Genomic DNA, 15,213 nt, shown 5'->3' on the forward strand with positions numbered 1-15,213 from the left:
GCCTTGATTAAAGTTGTTATAAACTACTCTGTATAAAACTCTGTATTAATGCACTCTAAACTCCTTATACAGAAAGTTACATTCATCTGAACGATGTGGCGCTTTTCAATGTGTTGATCAATTACACACAAAGTATAAAGGTACACAACCTTTATACTGTGAGTCTAAAGATGAGTCTGAAGTTAAAGAGGATCAGATAATGCAGGGACTATAACTGAGAGGACACTGAATTCTCAGATCACAAAAAAGGAATTGATTATTTTACAGTGTGTTAACATTTTCTGACATTTATAAAACAATTATAAAACGATTTATTTTCTTTTAAGTCATTTCTTCAAATAAATCAGATAAAGGCACATCGGGACTCTGTACTCATTTTAGTTTTTTTTCCTACTTTTTTATTTTCTATAATTATCTATTATTCCACTATTGATATAGATTACTCACTAGTACTGTTTCTGACCTAAAGTAAATGCTATAACAGTATTAGATGACGGTCGATTTCAAAGACTGGTATTATTGATGTTAAAGTTTAGCTAAGTAGTTCAGCAGTTCTGATTTCAAATTAGGCCGAGGCCACAAGAGCGCAGCACTGATTGGTTTGATAAATCCCATCCTATTCCCTATTTACTCATGAAAGAAGTGCAGCCATACCCTTAACATAATTCCCCTACCTAATATTGAGTAGGTCCCACTTGTGAAAAAAGTAACTTATTAAATGTCATTATGATTTTTGCAACATGTTAAAATAAGCAAATACACAGTGATTATGTTTTAGAGTGTGCAGAAGTGTGATCTCGGTGAAGGATGTGAACCCCTTTTTTGTAATAATGCCCCCCCCTCCCTCCTGGCCTCAGTACATTTTACACATGGACAAGCCATGCACTCTTGTGTTTTCAAACACTAGCCCTCTCTAGGCCCCTACCTGTGGATGCTAAAGGGACAGCTGCAGCTCATTTCAGGACTCAAAGGGATTAAAACACCCTTGTGTTGTTGGTCTAATTGGGAAGCTCCATAGTTCTGAGCTGTTGTTGTAGTTGTCTGCATTTTTCGGGCCATGGCTTTATATTTATAGTAGTAGATACAGAGATCTATTAATAGTAGAAAGTTAGCAAAGGCATGTAAAATAGTTAAAAATAGGTGCTAAATAATGTGGTCAAACAGTCCACAGGTGTGCTGGGATACAAATAATGGAAATAGGTTAACATTAAGGGAAGAGAGACCTCTGGTGGTGAATTTGAGAATTAATATGGGTGTCATCTTGTTGGCTGCTTTTGAACCAGCATAGGCAGACCTAAAAGCTATTATGGGTTTGATTTGTTTATGTGAGAGAGCATGAATATGTCATACAGATATCTGGACCTTTTTTTTCATTATCCAGCGCTAATGAAGTTTCATTTGATCTGATCAATGTAGCAAAGGCTACAAAAAATGTTTGTATACAAACTGTTCTCAACTTAAATTTACCAAGTTGGAGTTAATGAACATTTATATACACGTGGCCTCTGATAAAACACCCATCAAGCATGTAAAGCCCTCAGCTTCAACAGCATGGGGATAAAGCTGCAGGACCCTGGACAGCGCCCACAGCAGACACAATGGGACGCTGGGGAAGTTCAATAGGAGGCATTTCTGAACTCAGCCTAACCACTAATCACACAAATCTAACCAGTTCCACCACACACATTTACACACACCTTACCAGCGCTACCACACACACTCAGACACACACCTTACCAGCTGTACCACACATAGCTACACAGTCCCTCAAGTGCACACCCACCCACCCTGCGTGTGCGTATTTGAGAGCTACAGTATTGTTGTGAACTTTGATCTTTGGACAGTTTGATCTTTGAAAGAGAAACTCATTCATATGACACAGAGCTTGTGAAAACAGACGAGGAATTTCTCTGCACAGCTTTATAAAACTGAAGGTAAGACTTTTTTTTTTACTTACAATTCATATTATTCAGTCAATCTGTACATTTGCATCTGTAATTCATACATAAAGACACTGCCGTTTGAGCATAGTAAAATGTGTCTGCAACCTTTTCTCTTTGCTAAGACAGAAGACTGAGATATTACACATTTCCATATAGAATAAAACAGAATACTGGATTATACTGTTTGCAAAATAAGCTGCTGGATTTCACACAAGTAGTCCTGCTAACTTGCTAAACCATGGGATTTTGTTGGGTCTCTGTCCACAAATGTCTTGATGCATTTATCATGCACCTACTGCTGCCCATGTAATTAAAATGAATTGAAAGACAAACAGGTATAAAATCAGGAAATGTAGAACTTCATTATAACATTTTTGCAGATAAAGTCAGTCCTAAAAGAGCCAACATTAGACGAACAAGCTTTAAATCTGTGTTTAGAATCGATTGGACTTTAGCCTGTTGTAAAGATCATAAAACTTTAATACAGCACTTCTCTTGGTGCAAGCGCAGTAAACATGTGAGATGTTCCTGACTTCAAACACAGGCACTAATTCATGTCCCATTTCTTACACTTACACTTTCCACTTGTGAAGCTGAAATTACTAGTGACATGAAAAATGGTGGCTGATAGAACGTTCATAATTCTGCTTGTACGTGCTGGTTGGAAAATCCTACTTCCCACATTCCAGTGCTTGCAAGTGATTGGAGATGAAAAAAGTACTGTAACATTTTTTTATCCTGACTGGGATCCTGGGTGCTTTAAGGTAGGAGGTTGCTCAAAAAAATATTTATATTTAAGACATAAAACATGTCCCTACCTTTATAATTTAGCTGAGTATAGTTGATATGTTTGGTAAAGAACAATGACTGTAGAAATCATTGGTAAAGAAGCACAATGTATAGTTAATGTACTAGTCAGCTCAATATGCTGATTAGAGACACAGCAGGAAAAAGGGAAAAAGCTTTTCTTGCTCATGTTTCAACCAATCTAACATTGAAAAGTGTGCTGTGATGATTGATTACTGGAGTCATAGTAGTCTGTTTAGAAGGGCCGGTGGGGGAATAGCTATTGACATTGAGAAAGTGTATCACCTTCAAATATATGCAACAGAAAAGCTACAGGTAACAAAGGTATATATATATATATATATATATATATATATATATATATATATATATATATATATATATATATATATATATACAAAGCCTAAATTCAGTTTGTGCAAGACATTCATTTCCTTACTTTGTCCTTCAGGCATGATGTTTTTCTGTATGACCCTATTGATGTCCTCTGCCTTTGTGAAGACAACTTCAGGTATTTGTTCACATTCTGTAAAAAAACAGCTGTGTGTGTCTACAAAAGACTGGTGATCTTAAATACTGAGAACAAAGCTACATAAGGTCCATGAAATAACTTCTGAGGATGAGGGTAGTACAAAACTGGAGCTATTGAATATGACAGGTTCTGAGTTGTGATCAGGGCCTCACCTTCTGGTGACCAGAAGAAACAAGCATGGAGAATCTTCGAGAAGCACAGTGAGCGCTGTAGAAATGGTGCTGACAGTTCTGATGAATCACCAGCTTAACTATGCAATTCTGTGCATCATTTAGACACTTCTTAGTTTTTGGGTCTTCTTTGTTTTAATCTTAGGGTTGGAGTGGGTGAGTTGTCTCTCTCCACCATTAAGTCCAGGTCACTAACTTTACTTGAATGACTCCAAATTGGCAGCCTTTAAACCAGGCAAAATTAAAGTAGTAGAAGTTTATATACCACCTTTAACATTGGGCTTCTGGATTGACTTTCTTAGCATTCGCAGTAGTTTGACATCACTTTGTGCAAGCATCAAATTTAGGAAAGGTGTGTGACTTTCACAACAGACTGAGCTAGTTAATCAGTTAATCAGAGGCAGACTATGACCTTGAAGAAGAAGACACTCTATCACAAATCCGCCCTAGCCTTACATGTTTATGCGGGAACCACTTCGTAGGATTTCTAGTTTCAAAGTACAGTACGTCATGTTAAACTGGTAGCTGATTAGGACTAAATTAGAAGAGCTATCACGAGAAATAACAGGTAAAAACTAAGACATGCTTTTTTTCTTATTCTAGATCTTTTAAAAGTAGTTGGTCCAGCTGCTCCTCTTGTTGCTGAAGCTGGTGAAGACTTGGTTCTACCCTGCTTTATTCAGCCTAGCATCAGTGCTAATGATATGAGGGTGGAGTGGTTCAGGCTGCATCTGACAGACACACTAGTCCATCTATATGAATACTATGAGGACAGAAATGAGAAGCAGATGGAGTCCTATAAAGGGAGAACAGGACTGTTTAAAGAGGAGCTGCAGAACGGCAATGCCTCGTTGAAACTCTCAGCAGTGCGACCTTCTGATGAAGGAGCTTACAAGTGTTACATTGAGTCCAAGTCTTGGTATGATGACATAACTGTTTATGTTGAAGTCAAAGGTAAGAACTATCACAATATCATTACCATATTTCTTATAGCCCAGACAGTTATAGACTCAAAATCTGAACATACCCAACTTATTGTTATTTACACAGATGAGCCAAAACATTAAGATCACTCACAGATAAAGTAAATAATGCTCAACATCCTGTAACAGCTGGCATGTTGAGATCTAGAATGTCTGTGGGAAAAATGGGGTGAAGATCTGCTGCCACTGTTGGGTCCTTGAGCAAGGCCCTTTTCCCTCTCTGCTCCCCGGGCGCTGGAGTTGGCTGCCCACTGCTCTGGGTGTGTGTGTACTCACTGCCCCTAACACACAGGTGTGTGTGTGTGTGTGTGTATTCACTACCAGATGGGCTAAATGCGGAAGACACATTTCGCTGTACAGTGTACACTGTACAGTGACAAATACGTGCACAAAAAAAAAAGAAAAAGAAAAAAGATAAGCATGAATCATTTACCTGTGGGATGCACTGGATTCTCAGCAGATCCATCTCACAAATTATAGGATCCCACAAGTATCCGTGCCAAATACCACAGGGCATCTTCATAGGTCTGGTATAGTGAGCTGTTTTGGTGGCATGCATGAGACTATCAGCATATTAGGCTCATCTCTGCTCTTACTTTAGGTAAATAGCTAATCTAGGGTTTTATTTACAGATGCTCGTGTAGCTTTCCACTCTATTCAGACACACATCTGTCAAACAGCATCTTATGAACATGGTATTTTAATGATGTGCCCTATAACCAGTACTGTTTGCCTGCTGTTGTAATATGATGTGGTTTCAAAACCCAGTTTTCTGTTTTTTCTTTGTTTGTTTTCTGTTGGCTTCTTTTGGCTTATTTCAAGGTACACTTCATCCAACAATTATTTTCATTTAGATTAGATTCATTAGCACTGAGCAGCAGTCTTGTTGACTTTCTTGGGGTTTAAGAAAAGATAATTAAAGATTGTGAAAATGTTTTTTTAGATCTTTCAGCTATAATGAAAGCTCAGCAAATTGTGGGCTACCCTACTCATCCTCTATGTTTGTCACTTCAATTTTCTTATTGTGATTATATTTTATCTGGTTTGTATTATAGGAAAGGTTTTTCATGCTTGGAAGATTGCGATCCTCTGCATTTCAGTTTTTTCTGTAATATTAACTGCATTTATTGGATGTATCCTCAAAGGTAAACTTTATTTAATACATTTACTTAACTTAATAATTAAGTAATATTTAATAACTTTTAGGAATTACTTAAAATACTTTAATTAAATACATATTTAAGAATACTGCATATATTGCCCACATTTGGATTGTATTATTGATACACTATTGGGGCACCTGCTGATTTGTTGTTTCTTCCAAAATGTAAAAAGATTTTATCCTGCTTTTGTTGGAGTAACTGTATCTACAGTCAAGGGAAGGATTTCTACTAGATTTAGGAGCTCTACTTTGATTGCATTTAGCGACAAGAGCATTAGTGGGGTCAGGATGTTGGATGATCACCACTCTACCCCATTCCTAACTGCCCACCTCATCCCATAAAGCCTGGATAGGTCACCATCATTCCAGAGAACACAGTTTCACTGATTCACAGCTCAATGCTGGGGGGCTTTATGTAGGCATTAGGCATGGTGCCAATAGATTCATATTTATGTACTCCAGAAAGTCCTATTCTAGCAGAGTTCTATTCTAGCAGCAGTTCTGTACAGGGACTAGACAAGCTGTGTCAGTATGTGTGCATTTGCACATCTGTGTCAGCAATGGGTGCAACTTAAAGTAGCTGAATACATTCATTAGAAGGAGTGTCCACAAACATTTTGACATGCAATGTACATTGGTATCTGTGTGTATCTGTATATTGGTATTCTAGTATTATTATTTTTTAATAATCCAGATACATGGCTTTACATTGTTTTCTCATTTGGTTTAAGACATGTCCAGAGACGAAGATAAACATTCTCAGCTTTTAATGTAACTGGACAAGATTGAATGCTAAAAGTATCTAAAAGCCTTCTATTGTTTCCTTCTGATTCCAGAGAAGTTCTCAGAAAAGAAGCTCTCTCCTATACAGTGCTCAGCCATAGCCTATATGCGCCTTAAATCGCAGCATGTGCGTAATGAATGGGACCTGAAGAAATTTAACACATCAGAAGAGGGTTACAGACGACTCATCCCTAGTGTTAGAAACTGCAGTAAGGCTCGGTGAGTTATTATTTCAGAACATCATTACTTATTGATGAAAAAGTGAAGAATGATACAAATAAAAATACTAATAGAAATCCTGCAATATAATTAATATGGAGTGTAAGACCAGGGTCTCACCAATTTTGCCAAAGACCTCACAACTATTTTTATACTTTTATGACATTACACTCAAAAACCTAATAAACAATACAGTCCTAAAACCAGTCAGGGCACGGGAAAGAAGATTTTTGGCAGTTTTGTAGAGGCAGGGCTGGATCTCTGGCACTTGCTAATTATATGGGCTGGAGTTCAGGTGGCTTCTGCTTTAAACAGCCCCCCTCTGATAAGTGAAGCTAGAAATGATAAAAGGGGAAGTGATGGTGTGGTGGAGGGTTGTGAAGACTTTGTCCTGAAGAAGGTAGAGATGGAATTTATAGGAGGGGGCTTCAGTTATAAATTCTCCTCCCAAAATGTAGTTGTTTCATGGCTACAGTGGCAGTTTTCAGTGTGTTGGTCCCTGCTTAACAATAAGTAAACCAGGTTTTAGCAAAATATGGCAAAAAGTCAATGACCAGGACCATATGTAAACTATTTTCACCTGTAATGTTCAGACAATTACATATGTACACTAAGTTTATGACTCCTTAATACTCGCTTTTCTCCGCTTATCCTCACTTTTGTAGATTAGCCGACTGTAATCTAACTGTACAGAATATTGAAACTTTGGGTGCAGCTCTACAGTCAGAAAACACAGCTTTGAAACATCTGGATCTCAGTAACAATAATCTGTGGGATTCAGGATTGGAGCTGCTCTCTTCTGGACTTAAGAGTTCACACAGTAAACTGGAGATACTCAGGTCTGTATTTTAATTAAAAAAAATAATTATTCTACATACATGAAAAGTATTTTATTAGAAAAGCAGTACTCTCCTTTTCACTTAAAATATCTTCCTGTATTTTCTAAGATCTATTTGATTTAATTTATAGACTTGCTACGTGTAAACTTGGTAAACAGTCATGTGACACTCTGCAAGCAGTTCTGCAATCAGAAAACCTGTCGCTAAAAGAGATGGACCTCTGTAACAATGTTCTGCAAGATTCTGGAGTGGAGCTGCTCTCTGTTGGACTGAAGAGTTCACATTGTAAACTGGAGATACTGAGGTAAACATTTTATGAATTTACTCCTTTGTTTTCTTTGGTTCTAATTTCATAAAACAAAAATTCATTACCCAATTGTGAAGAATTTTCAGTCTAGGGTAAGTTAGTTAGTTAGTTCTAAACCAGGTCCATGCTTCTCATCTTAAGCTGCAGTCATATATAGTGTGAGAAATGATTATATTAGTAGGAAACAGAAATAACAAGAAAATATTTGACCTAACTAACAACATTAAGAACATTCCCGGAAATAGTGGAAAGCTTTCCTAGAGAAATAGAGCCTGATACTGTATTAAGTCCTTGTTAACACCCTATTTAAATGCAAAGATGTAAACATGCAATAGAAATAGAAATAAGAATACTGATTGTTTTCAGATTGTTGAAGTGTATTCCGTGCTGTTATTTCTCCCTCTGCAGATTAGCTAGTTGTAATCTCACCAAAGGATCCTGCAAGTTTCTCACTTCAGCTCTGCAATCCGAAAATACGTTCCTGAAAGAGCTGGACATCAGTAACAACAATCTGAGAAGCTCAGGAGTGGAGCAGCTCTCTGTTGGACTTAAAAGTGCACACTGTAAACTGGAGATACTTAAGTGAGCTTTCTGTGTTTTCAGTCTGGAAATGTAATTGTGAAAATCATCCTCAATTGGGCAGTTTTAAAAATGGCCTATATGACCAATATTAAAAGCATTTCCATACATGATATTCTCTAATGACAGAAATAATATAATAAACAGTATACCTTATACAAGAGAAATGTCATTATCAATTTTTACAAATTCTGATTTAACTGTATTCTCCTTTGCAGGTTAGCCAGTTGTAATCTCACAGTGGAGTCCTGCAGATCTCTTGCATCTGCTCTGCAATCAGAAAACTCTTCTCTAAAAGAACTGGATGTCAGTAACAATTTTGTGAAAGATTCAGGGGTGGAGCTGCTCTCGGCTGGACTGAACAACTTACACTGTACACTGGAAATACTCAGGTGGGCTTTTTGTGAATTCATTTATGATGGACATTAATGGGTTATTAAAAATCCTTGCTGCACAATGGGGGTAGCTTTTAGATTTAGTAAAGCCATGTTTGGGATTAAATCCTCTGTAATGGTAAATGATAAAGTGCTAATGACAGAAAACAGAAAGACATAAACTTAGCAGAAATAATAAATCATAAATGTACAAGTTTTTACGAGTGTAAATGCAGCTGTTAAACAGTAGATTGTGCAATAATGACAGCAGTGCAAATTGAAAGAACCACGAGTTTGCAGCACACATCATACTATGAAAGTCAAAGTGAACTTTTTTCATAATTATGCTTTTATGTAATTTCTTATTTCTGTTCTTTATTTTCTACTCCAATACAGATTAGCCATCTGTAACCTGACTGTAGAGTCCTGTAAATATCTCACATCAGCTCTAAATTTAGAATCCTTCTCTTTGAAAGAGCTGGACCTCAGTAACAATGACCTGCAGGACTCTGGAGTAGAAGTACTCTCTACTGGACTAAAGAGTTCAGATTGTAAACTGAGGATACTCAGGTGAGATTTTCTGGAAGGTAGACATATTACTTTTTTGTAATTGATTTTGTGCAGAAAAGAGGAAAAGGTTTCTAAAAAATGTTTGTATGCCTTTTTTGAATGATTTCCACCATAACCACCAGACTTACTTATTTATTGACTTTTAATATTTTAATGAATGTTTGTATGTCCAATGTAGCTGTCACACACAAATCTTGTATCTCCAAAATGTCCATTTTACAGTAGATGAAAAAAGCAAGTAATTTTGAAGAATTGCTATTGGTCCATTCTTCATGACATTTTGACACAATGCAAAAAACAACCGACGTATAGCAAAAATGGAGATACGAGTCTTTTTGTGTGTCAGTGTTTATTCACTGCATACCAGACACAAATAAATGTGGATTTCCGTCAGACTCAGGACCTTGACTGTGGCAACCAGCTGTTGGTCTAACCGTTCCATAATACAAAAAAAGTCCTTTAAACTCTGCAGTCGCAAGATGAGTATAAATAGGGTTTTGGAAGAAGCCAATGAACCCTAGATCTCCCAGTCTCCCCAACATAGCTGATGGCACCACTTGCCACCTGGTCCTGGGTTCTTTAGACTTGCAAAAAGTCTTGTGTATATTATATAGAATGTAGTGCTTGCAGTTTGCGTATCAAGACGACATGCCTGCTGCTTGTTTTGCCCCATGTAAAATTAATCTCTCATTTTGTCTTTCTTCCTTTATTCAGATTATCCGGTTGTTTGGTAACAAAGCAAGGCTGTTCATTCCTGGCTTCAGCTCTGAGTTCAAACCCATCACACTTGAAAGAACTGGATCTGACCTACAACCATCCAGAAGACTCAGGAGTGAAGCTGCTGTTTGCTAGGCAGCAGGATCCAGACTGCAAACTAGAGACACTCAAGTATGTAGAGCTGTGTGTGTTGGGTGTTAAGATGTATTAGCTTAGCTTTTCGTCTCTAAACAAATTATGTAAAAAATGAAGTAGTAAAACATGTAAAACACATGTAAAAACATGTGCTTTGTTTCTAGGCTGGAACATGGACGGAGCAGCCTGATCAAACTGGGTCTAAGAAAATGCATGTTTACTATGTTCAGTGTAACACATACACACACACACACACACACACACACACACACACACACATTGTAACTTCCCCTCTTGCATGCAGATGCCTGTGAGCTCACGCTGGACCCAAACACAGCAAACATCCGTCTCTCTCTGTCTGAGGGGGGCAGAGCAGTGAAGCGCGTGACAGAGCAGCAGCCGTACCCTGTTCATCCAGAGAGGTTCGATAGCTGGAAAGAGGTCCTCTGTAGAGAGAGTCTGACTGGACGCTGTTACTGGGAGGCTGAGTACAGTGGCAGTGCTGCTGTTGCACTGACATATAAAGCAATCAGTCGGAAAGGAGACAGTGATGACTGTAGATTTGGATACAATGGAAAATCCTGGGGTCTGGACTGCCGTAATGACAGTTACACTGCCTGGCACAATAAGAAGTACACTGCCATATCAATGCCCTTCAGCTCCAACAGAGTAGGAGTTTATCTGGACTGGCCGGCTGGCACTCTTTCTTTCTACAGCATCTCCTCAGACACACACACACTGACTCACTTACACACATTCAACTACACATTCATTGAACCCCTCTTTGCAGGGTTTTGGGTTGATATTGGCTCATCAGTGTGCGTGTGTGAGATGGAGGAGCCGATTGTGTCCTGAAAGTAAACCACACACTCCTCTGCTCTGGAAAGCACATATTACTGCTGATACTCAACTAGTGGACATGATGACAGAGCATGTCATGTATGTGTATGTGCTCCCCCAAAATGGGTTTTATGTTGGAGGTGGCTGTGGTCTATAGGTTAGAGAAGCAGGTTTGGGGCTGGAAGGTTGCCAGTTCATTCCCCTGGACAAGTATGAAGTGGGGATGAGGTGAACCTAAGCAATGCCTGTCCCTGCATGAGGAACACAAAAGACTTGGAATCTGTGGAGAACTCCAATTTCAGCTATTAGCTTGATATGTAGGAGGTAAAAATTACATGGTTTTCAGGATTCAACTTCTACAACTTCATTACATTTGGGAAACTGATGTGTTTTTTTGGGAAGAGAAGATCAAATTGTCACAATAGCCAAAAAAGATAGAAACTGCAACTAAAAAAGCAACTTCTCTACTTTTTTTATCAGAAAACCAGTGCACCTCCATCGATCATGAACAACTCCTTCTTGTTTATGGAGGAGAACCCACAGCATAAACGCTAGTTTCACGGCCACAGAGAGCCATTAGAGAGACTGTTGAAGAGACCCATCGAAAAGTAAAAAGTAAAAAGTAAAAAGTAATGTTAAAATGAGTTTAATGCATTTCATTTGGGTTGACTTGCACTGGTATCTGTGTGTGTCTCTGCGATTGGTACAGTCTTTCACTTATTGTGTCTTTGCCTTTCCCAATGCTGAGATTACAGTACTTGGACTTTCTGCCACATCTTATGTATGGTTTTGTTCTCTTGCCAAAATATGTGCATTCAGTGTATTAAAATTAAAAGAACTAACAAACATATGGTATGACATTTTTTTTTATTATGTGCACTCAAGTTTACCATGAGTGCAGGGAGATGAAAGAACTGAGGCAGAAGTGAGATTTCAAATGAAACAGTTGGTAGGAGTAATAATAGGCAGTAATAATGCATAAATATGCAGTAATAAAGCATGTTTTCATTGTCTGATCAAAACATATATGTTATTACCACCATTAACCATCATTACTTTCATTATTTTTACTATCTCTATTATTATTATATTAGTTATATTGTGCTTATATCAGGAGGATGGGTCCCCCTTGTGAGTCTTGGTTCCTACCCAGGTTTGTTCGTCCAGCTCTGAGAGTTTTTCTTTGCCACTGTTGCCTTAGGCTTGCTCACCGGGGGTTTTAGGTTTTTACAAGTGGTGTTGACACAAAGCAGCTTTACAGGAACCAGTAAGAGGACACAAGATCAACAAAACACTCACCTAAAAGAATTAACAATGGCACCTATTGATTCCGTTTTCTGACCTGTATGACTTTTGTTATTTGTTTAGTTAGAAATGCAACTTCTTGTCTGGACTTTGGGTATTTATTCAGATAATACAGCTTATTATACAGGGTGGGCCATTTATATGGATACACCTAAATAAAATGGGAATGGTTGGTGATATTAACTTCCTGTTTGTGGCACATTAGTATATGGGAGGGGGAAAACTTTTCAAGATGGGTGGTGATCATGGCGGCCATTTTGAAGTTGGCCGTTTTGGATCCAACTTTAGTTTTTTCAATGGCAAGAGGGTCATGTGACACATTAAACTTATTGAGAATTTCACAAGAAAAACAATGGAAAAACACTGATAGCAACACCGCAGAAGAAATGCTAGCACAGGCTTCCAGTATCTGTAGTTTCAGGTGCTACACATCTCGTATCTTCACAGCATAGGCAATTGCTTTCAGATGACCCCAAAGATAAAAGTCTAAGGGGGTCAGATCGGGAGACCTTGGGGGCCATTCAACTGGCCCACGATGACCAATCCACTTTCCAGGAAACTGTTCATCTAGGAATGCTCAGACCTGACACCCATAATGTGGTGGTACACCATCTTGCTGGAAAAACTCAGGGAATGTGCCAGCTTCAGTGCATAAAGAAACACATCATCATGTAGCAATTTCAAATATCCAGTGGCTTTGAGGTTTCCATTGATGAAGAATGGCCCCACTATTTGAAGGCAATTGCCTATGCTGTGAAGATACGAGATGTGCAGCACCTGAAAATACGGATACTGGAAGCCTGTGCTAGCATTTCTTCTGCGGTGTTGCTATCAGTGTGTGAAGAGTGGGAAAAGAGGGTTGCATTGACAATCCAACACAATGGGTAGCACTTTGAACACATTTTATAAGTGGTCAGAAACTTGTAAATAACATATAAACTTACGTTAAAACCAAGCACACCATTGTTTTTCTTGTGAAATTCTCAATAAGTTTGATGTGTCACATGACCCTCTTCCCATTGAAAAAACTAAAGTTGGATCCAAAATGGCCGACTTCAAAATGGCCACCATGGTCACCACCCATCTTGAAAAGTTTCCCCCCCAAAATATACTAATGTGCCACAAACAGGACGTTAATATCACCAACCATTCCCATTTTATTTAGGTGTATCCAAATAAATGGCCCACCCTGTACAAAGGTCAAAAGGTCAATTGAAACAAATCTCCCTGAACAGCTTGGTTGAAAGCTCCTGATTGATTATCAGATTATATAGGCACTTTTTTGGCAAAATCTCAACTCATTTTACTTGTTTCCTGTATTCCAAAATTCTGTTAGGAATATATTGGGCCTTATTATGAAATGTATATTAAAGAGGCCCATAATGAATGTATATCAAAGGGTTAAACTTGGAGGACTGGCCGGCTGGCACTCTTTCTTTCTACAGCATCTCCTCAGACACACACACACTGACTCACTTACACACATTCAACTACACATTCACTGAACCCCTCTTTGCAGGGTTTTGGGTTGATATTGGCTCGTCAGTGTGCGTGTGAGATGGAGGAGCTGATTGTGTCCTGAAGGTAAACCACCTTATTATGAAATGTATATTAAAGAGGCCCATAATGGATGTATATCAAAGGGTTAAACTTGGAGATTATTATTTTGTGTGTGTGTGTGTGTGTGTGTGTGTGTGTGTGTGTGTGTGTGTGTGTGTTACACAATATATTAAATCATAACTGTTTAGGTTTTGTACTTATTTGTACTGCAGGCATGTGCTTGCGGCCCTGTTTTCATTTTGATGTAATTTTATTTGTTGCTATTTTATAGCGCTATATGTCCAAGTGTTTGTGGACACCCCTCCTAATTCATTCAGCTAATTCAAGGTGCATCCAGATGCAAATATGTATATGTATGTAAAGATAAATATAGAGATGTCAAACAAAACACACACACTGCCCTAAAAAATTACAAATGGTACCATTTGATTCAGTTCACTGACATGAAGAACTTTGCAGTTACATGTTGTGTCAGAAATTTCTCCTTGTCTGACTTATTCATTCAGAGACTACAACTTATTACACAAAGGTCAAAAGGTCAATTTGAATAAATCTCGCTAAACATCTTAGTTGAAAGCTCTTAATTAATTCTCAGATCAGTTACACTTTTTTTTACTTGTCTCCTGCTTTTCAAAGAGGCTCAATATGGATATATTGGGCTTTATTATGGCATGTATATCAAACTGGCCCACTGTGGGTGTGTTGGGCCTCATTATGGAATGTATATCAAAGGGTTAACTTTGAGATCATAACGGTTTAAATAAATGTCATAAAATATACCTGTAAATTTGTCTCTGACTTAATTGTGTTCATCATTTTCTCTCTGTAAATAAGACCCAAACTGTTTGAGGCCTTTTAGGCCTAGTCAGCCCAAACTGTGTAAGGCCTCATTATACTGATTTGTGCTTAAACCGTCAGATTGCTGCTTGCAGCATTTATATTTCTTCTTCTAATCATTATTATTATTATTATTATTAGTAGTAGTAGTAGTAGTAGTTTTTTTTTAGCTTATTTTATTTATTTTGTGATAAACTGGTATTTGTGTTTCCATATCCTAACTCAGAGCAATGAGTGTGTGTGTGTGTGTTGGGAGGGGCTTTATCAGTGTATGGATCAGCTCTCTGCAGGTGCAGCATTAAAGCTGGAGTGTTTCCTCTCTCTGAAGTCAGTCTCCTGTATGTTGGTGGGTTTCCTACCACACTGCTGCCAGCATCTCTCCTCTCTCACACACACACAAACACACACACACACACATACACTCCTCTAGAGAGGGAGGTGGGGTTGTGTTGATCAGCGCTGACGCTCTTTTGATAAATATGGAGAAAGAAAAAAATGCCTCCTCTGATTTGTCACTGAAAATGTTTGATGGTTTCCTCTCCTCTTTCTAA

The 15,213-nt window shown here is 38.2% G+C and overlaps 1 protein-coding gene across 1 annotated transcript; it reads left to right on the forward strand.

Moving 5' to 3' along the window:
* Positions 1–3,203: 3,203 nt before the first annotated feature.
* Positions 3,204–10,975, forward strand: LOC140549711 (uncharacterized). Its single transcript, XM_072673459.1, has 11 exons — positions 3,204–3,261; positions 4,056–4,406; positions 5,491–5,580; positions 6,434–6,599; positions 7,265–7,438; positions 7,569–7,742; positions 8,154–8,327; positions 9,095–9,268; positions 9,983–10,156; positions 10,285–10,331; positions 10,425–10,975. The coding sequence occupies exons 1-11, from the start codon at positions 3,204–3,206 to the stop codon at positions 10,973–10,975; spliced, it is 2,133 nt and encodes a 710-aa protein (XP_072529560.1).
* The last annotated feature ends 4,238 nt before the right edge of the window (positions 10,976–15,213 follow it).

The sequence above is a fragment of the Salminus brasiliensis genome, chromosome 2 (genome assembly GCF_030463535.1).
Source record: "Salminus brasiliensis chromosome 2, fSalBra1.hap2, whole genome shotgun sequence".
Taxonomy (NCBI): domain Eukaryota; kingdom Metazoa; phylum Chordata; class Actinopteri; order Characiformes; family Bryconidae; genus Salminus; species Salminus brasiliensis.

Excerpts from the sequence above, each read along its gene's own strand:
- LOC140549711 (XM_072673459.1), top strand. The coding sequence starts at position 3,204 with ATGATGTTTTTCTGTATGACCCTATTGATGTCCTCTGCCTTTGTGAAG. Across the intron at positions 3,262-4,055 it reads CTTTGTGAAGACAACTTCAG|ATCTTTTAAAAGTAGTTGGT; the intron begins GTATTTGTTCAC and ends TTCTTATTCTAG. Across the intron at positions 5,581-6,433 it reads TATTGGATGTATCCTCAAAG|AGAAGTTCTCAGAAAAGAAG; the intron begins GTAAACTTTATT and ends TTCTGATTCCAG.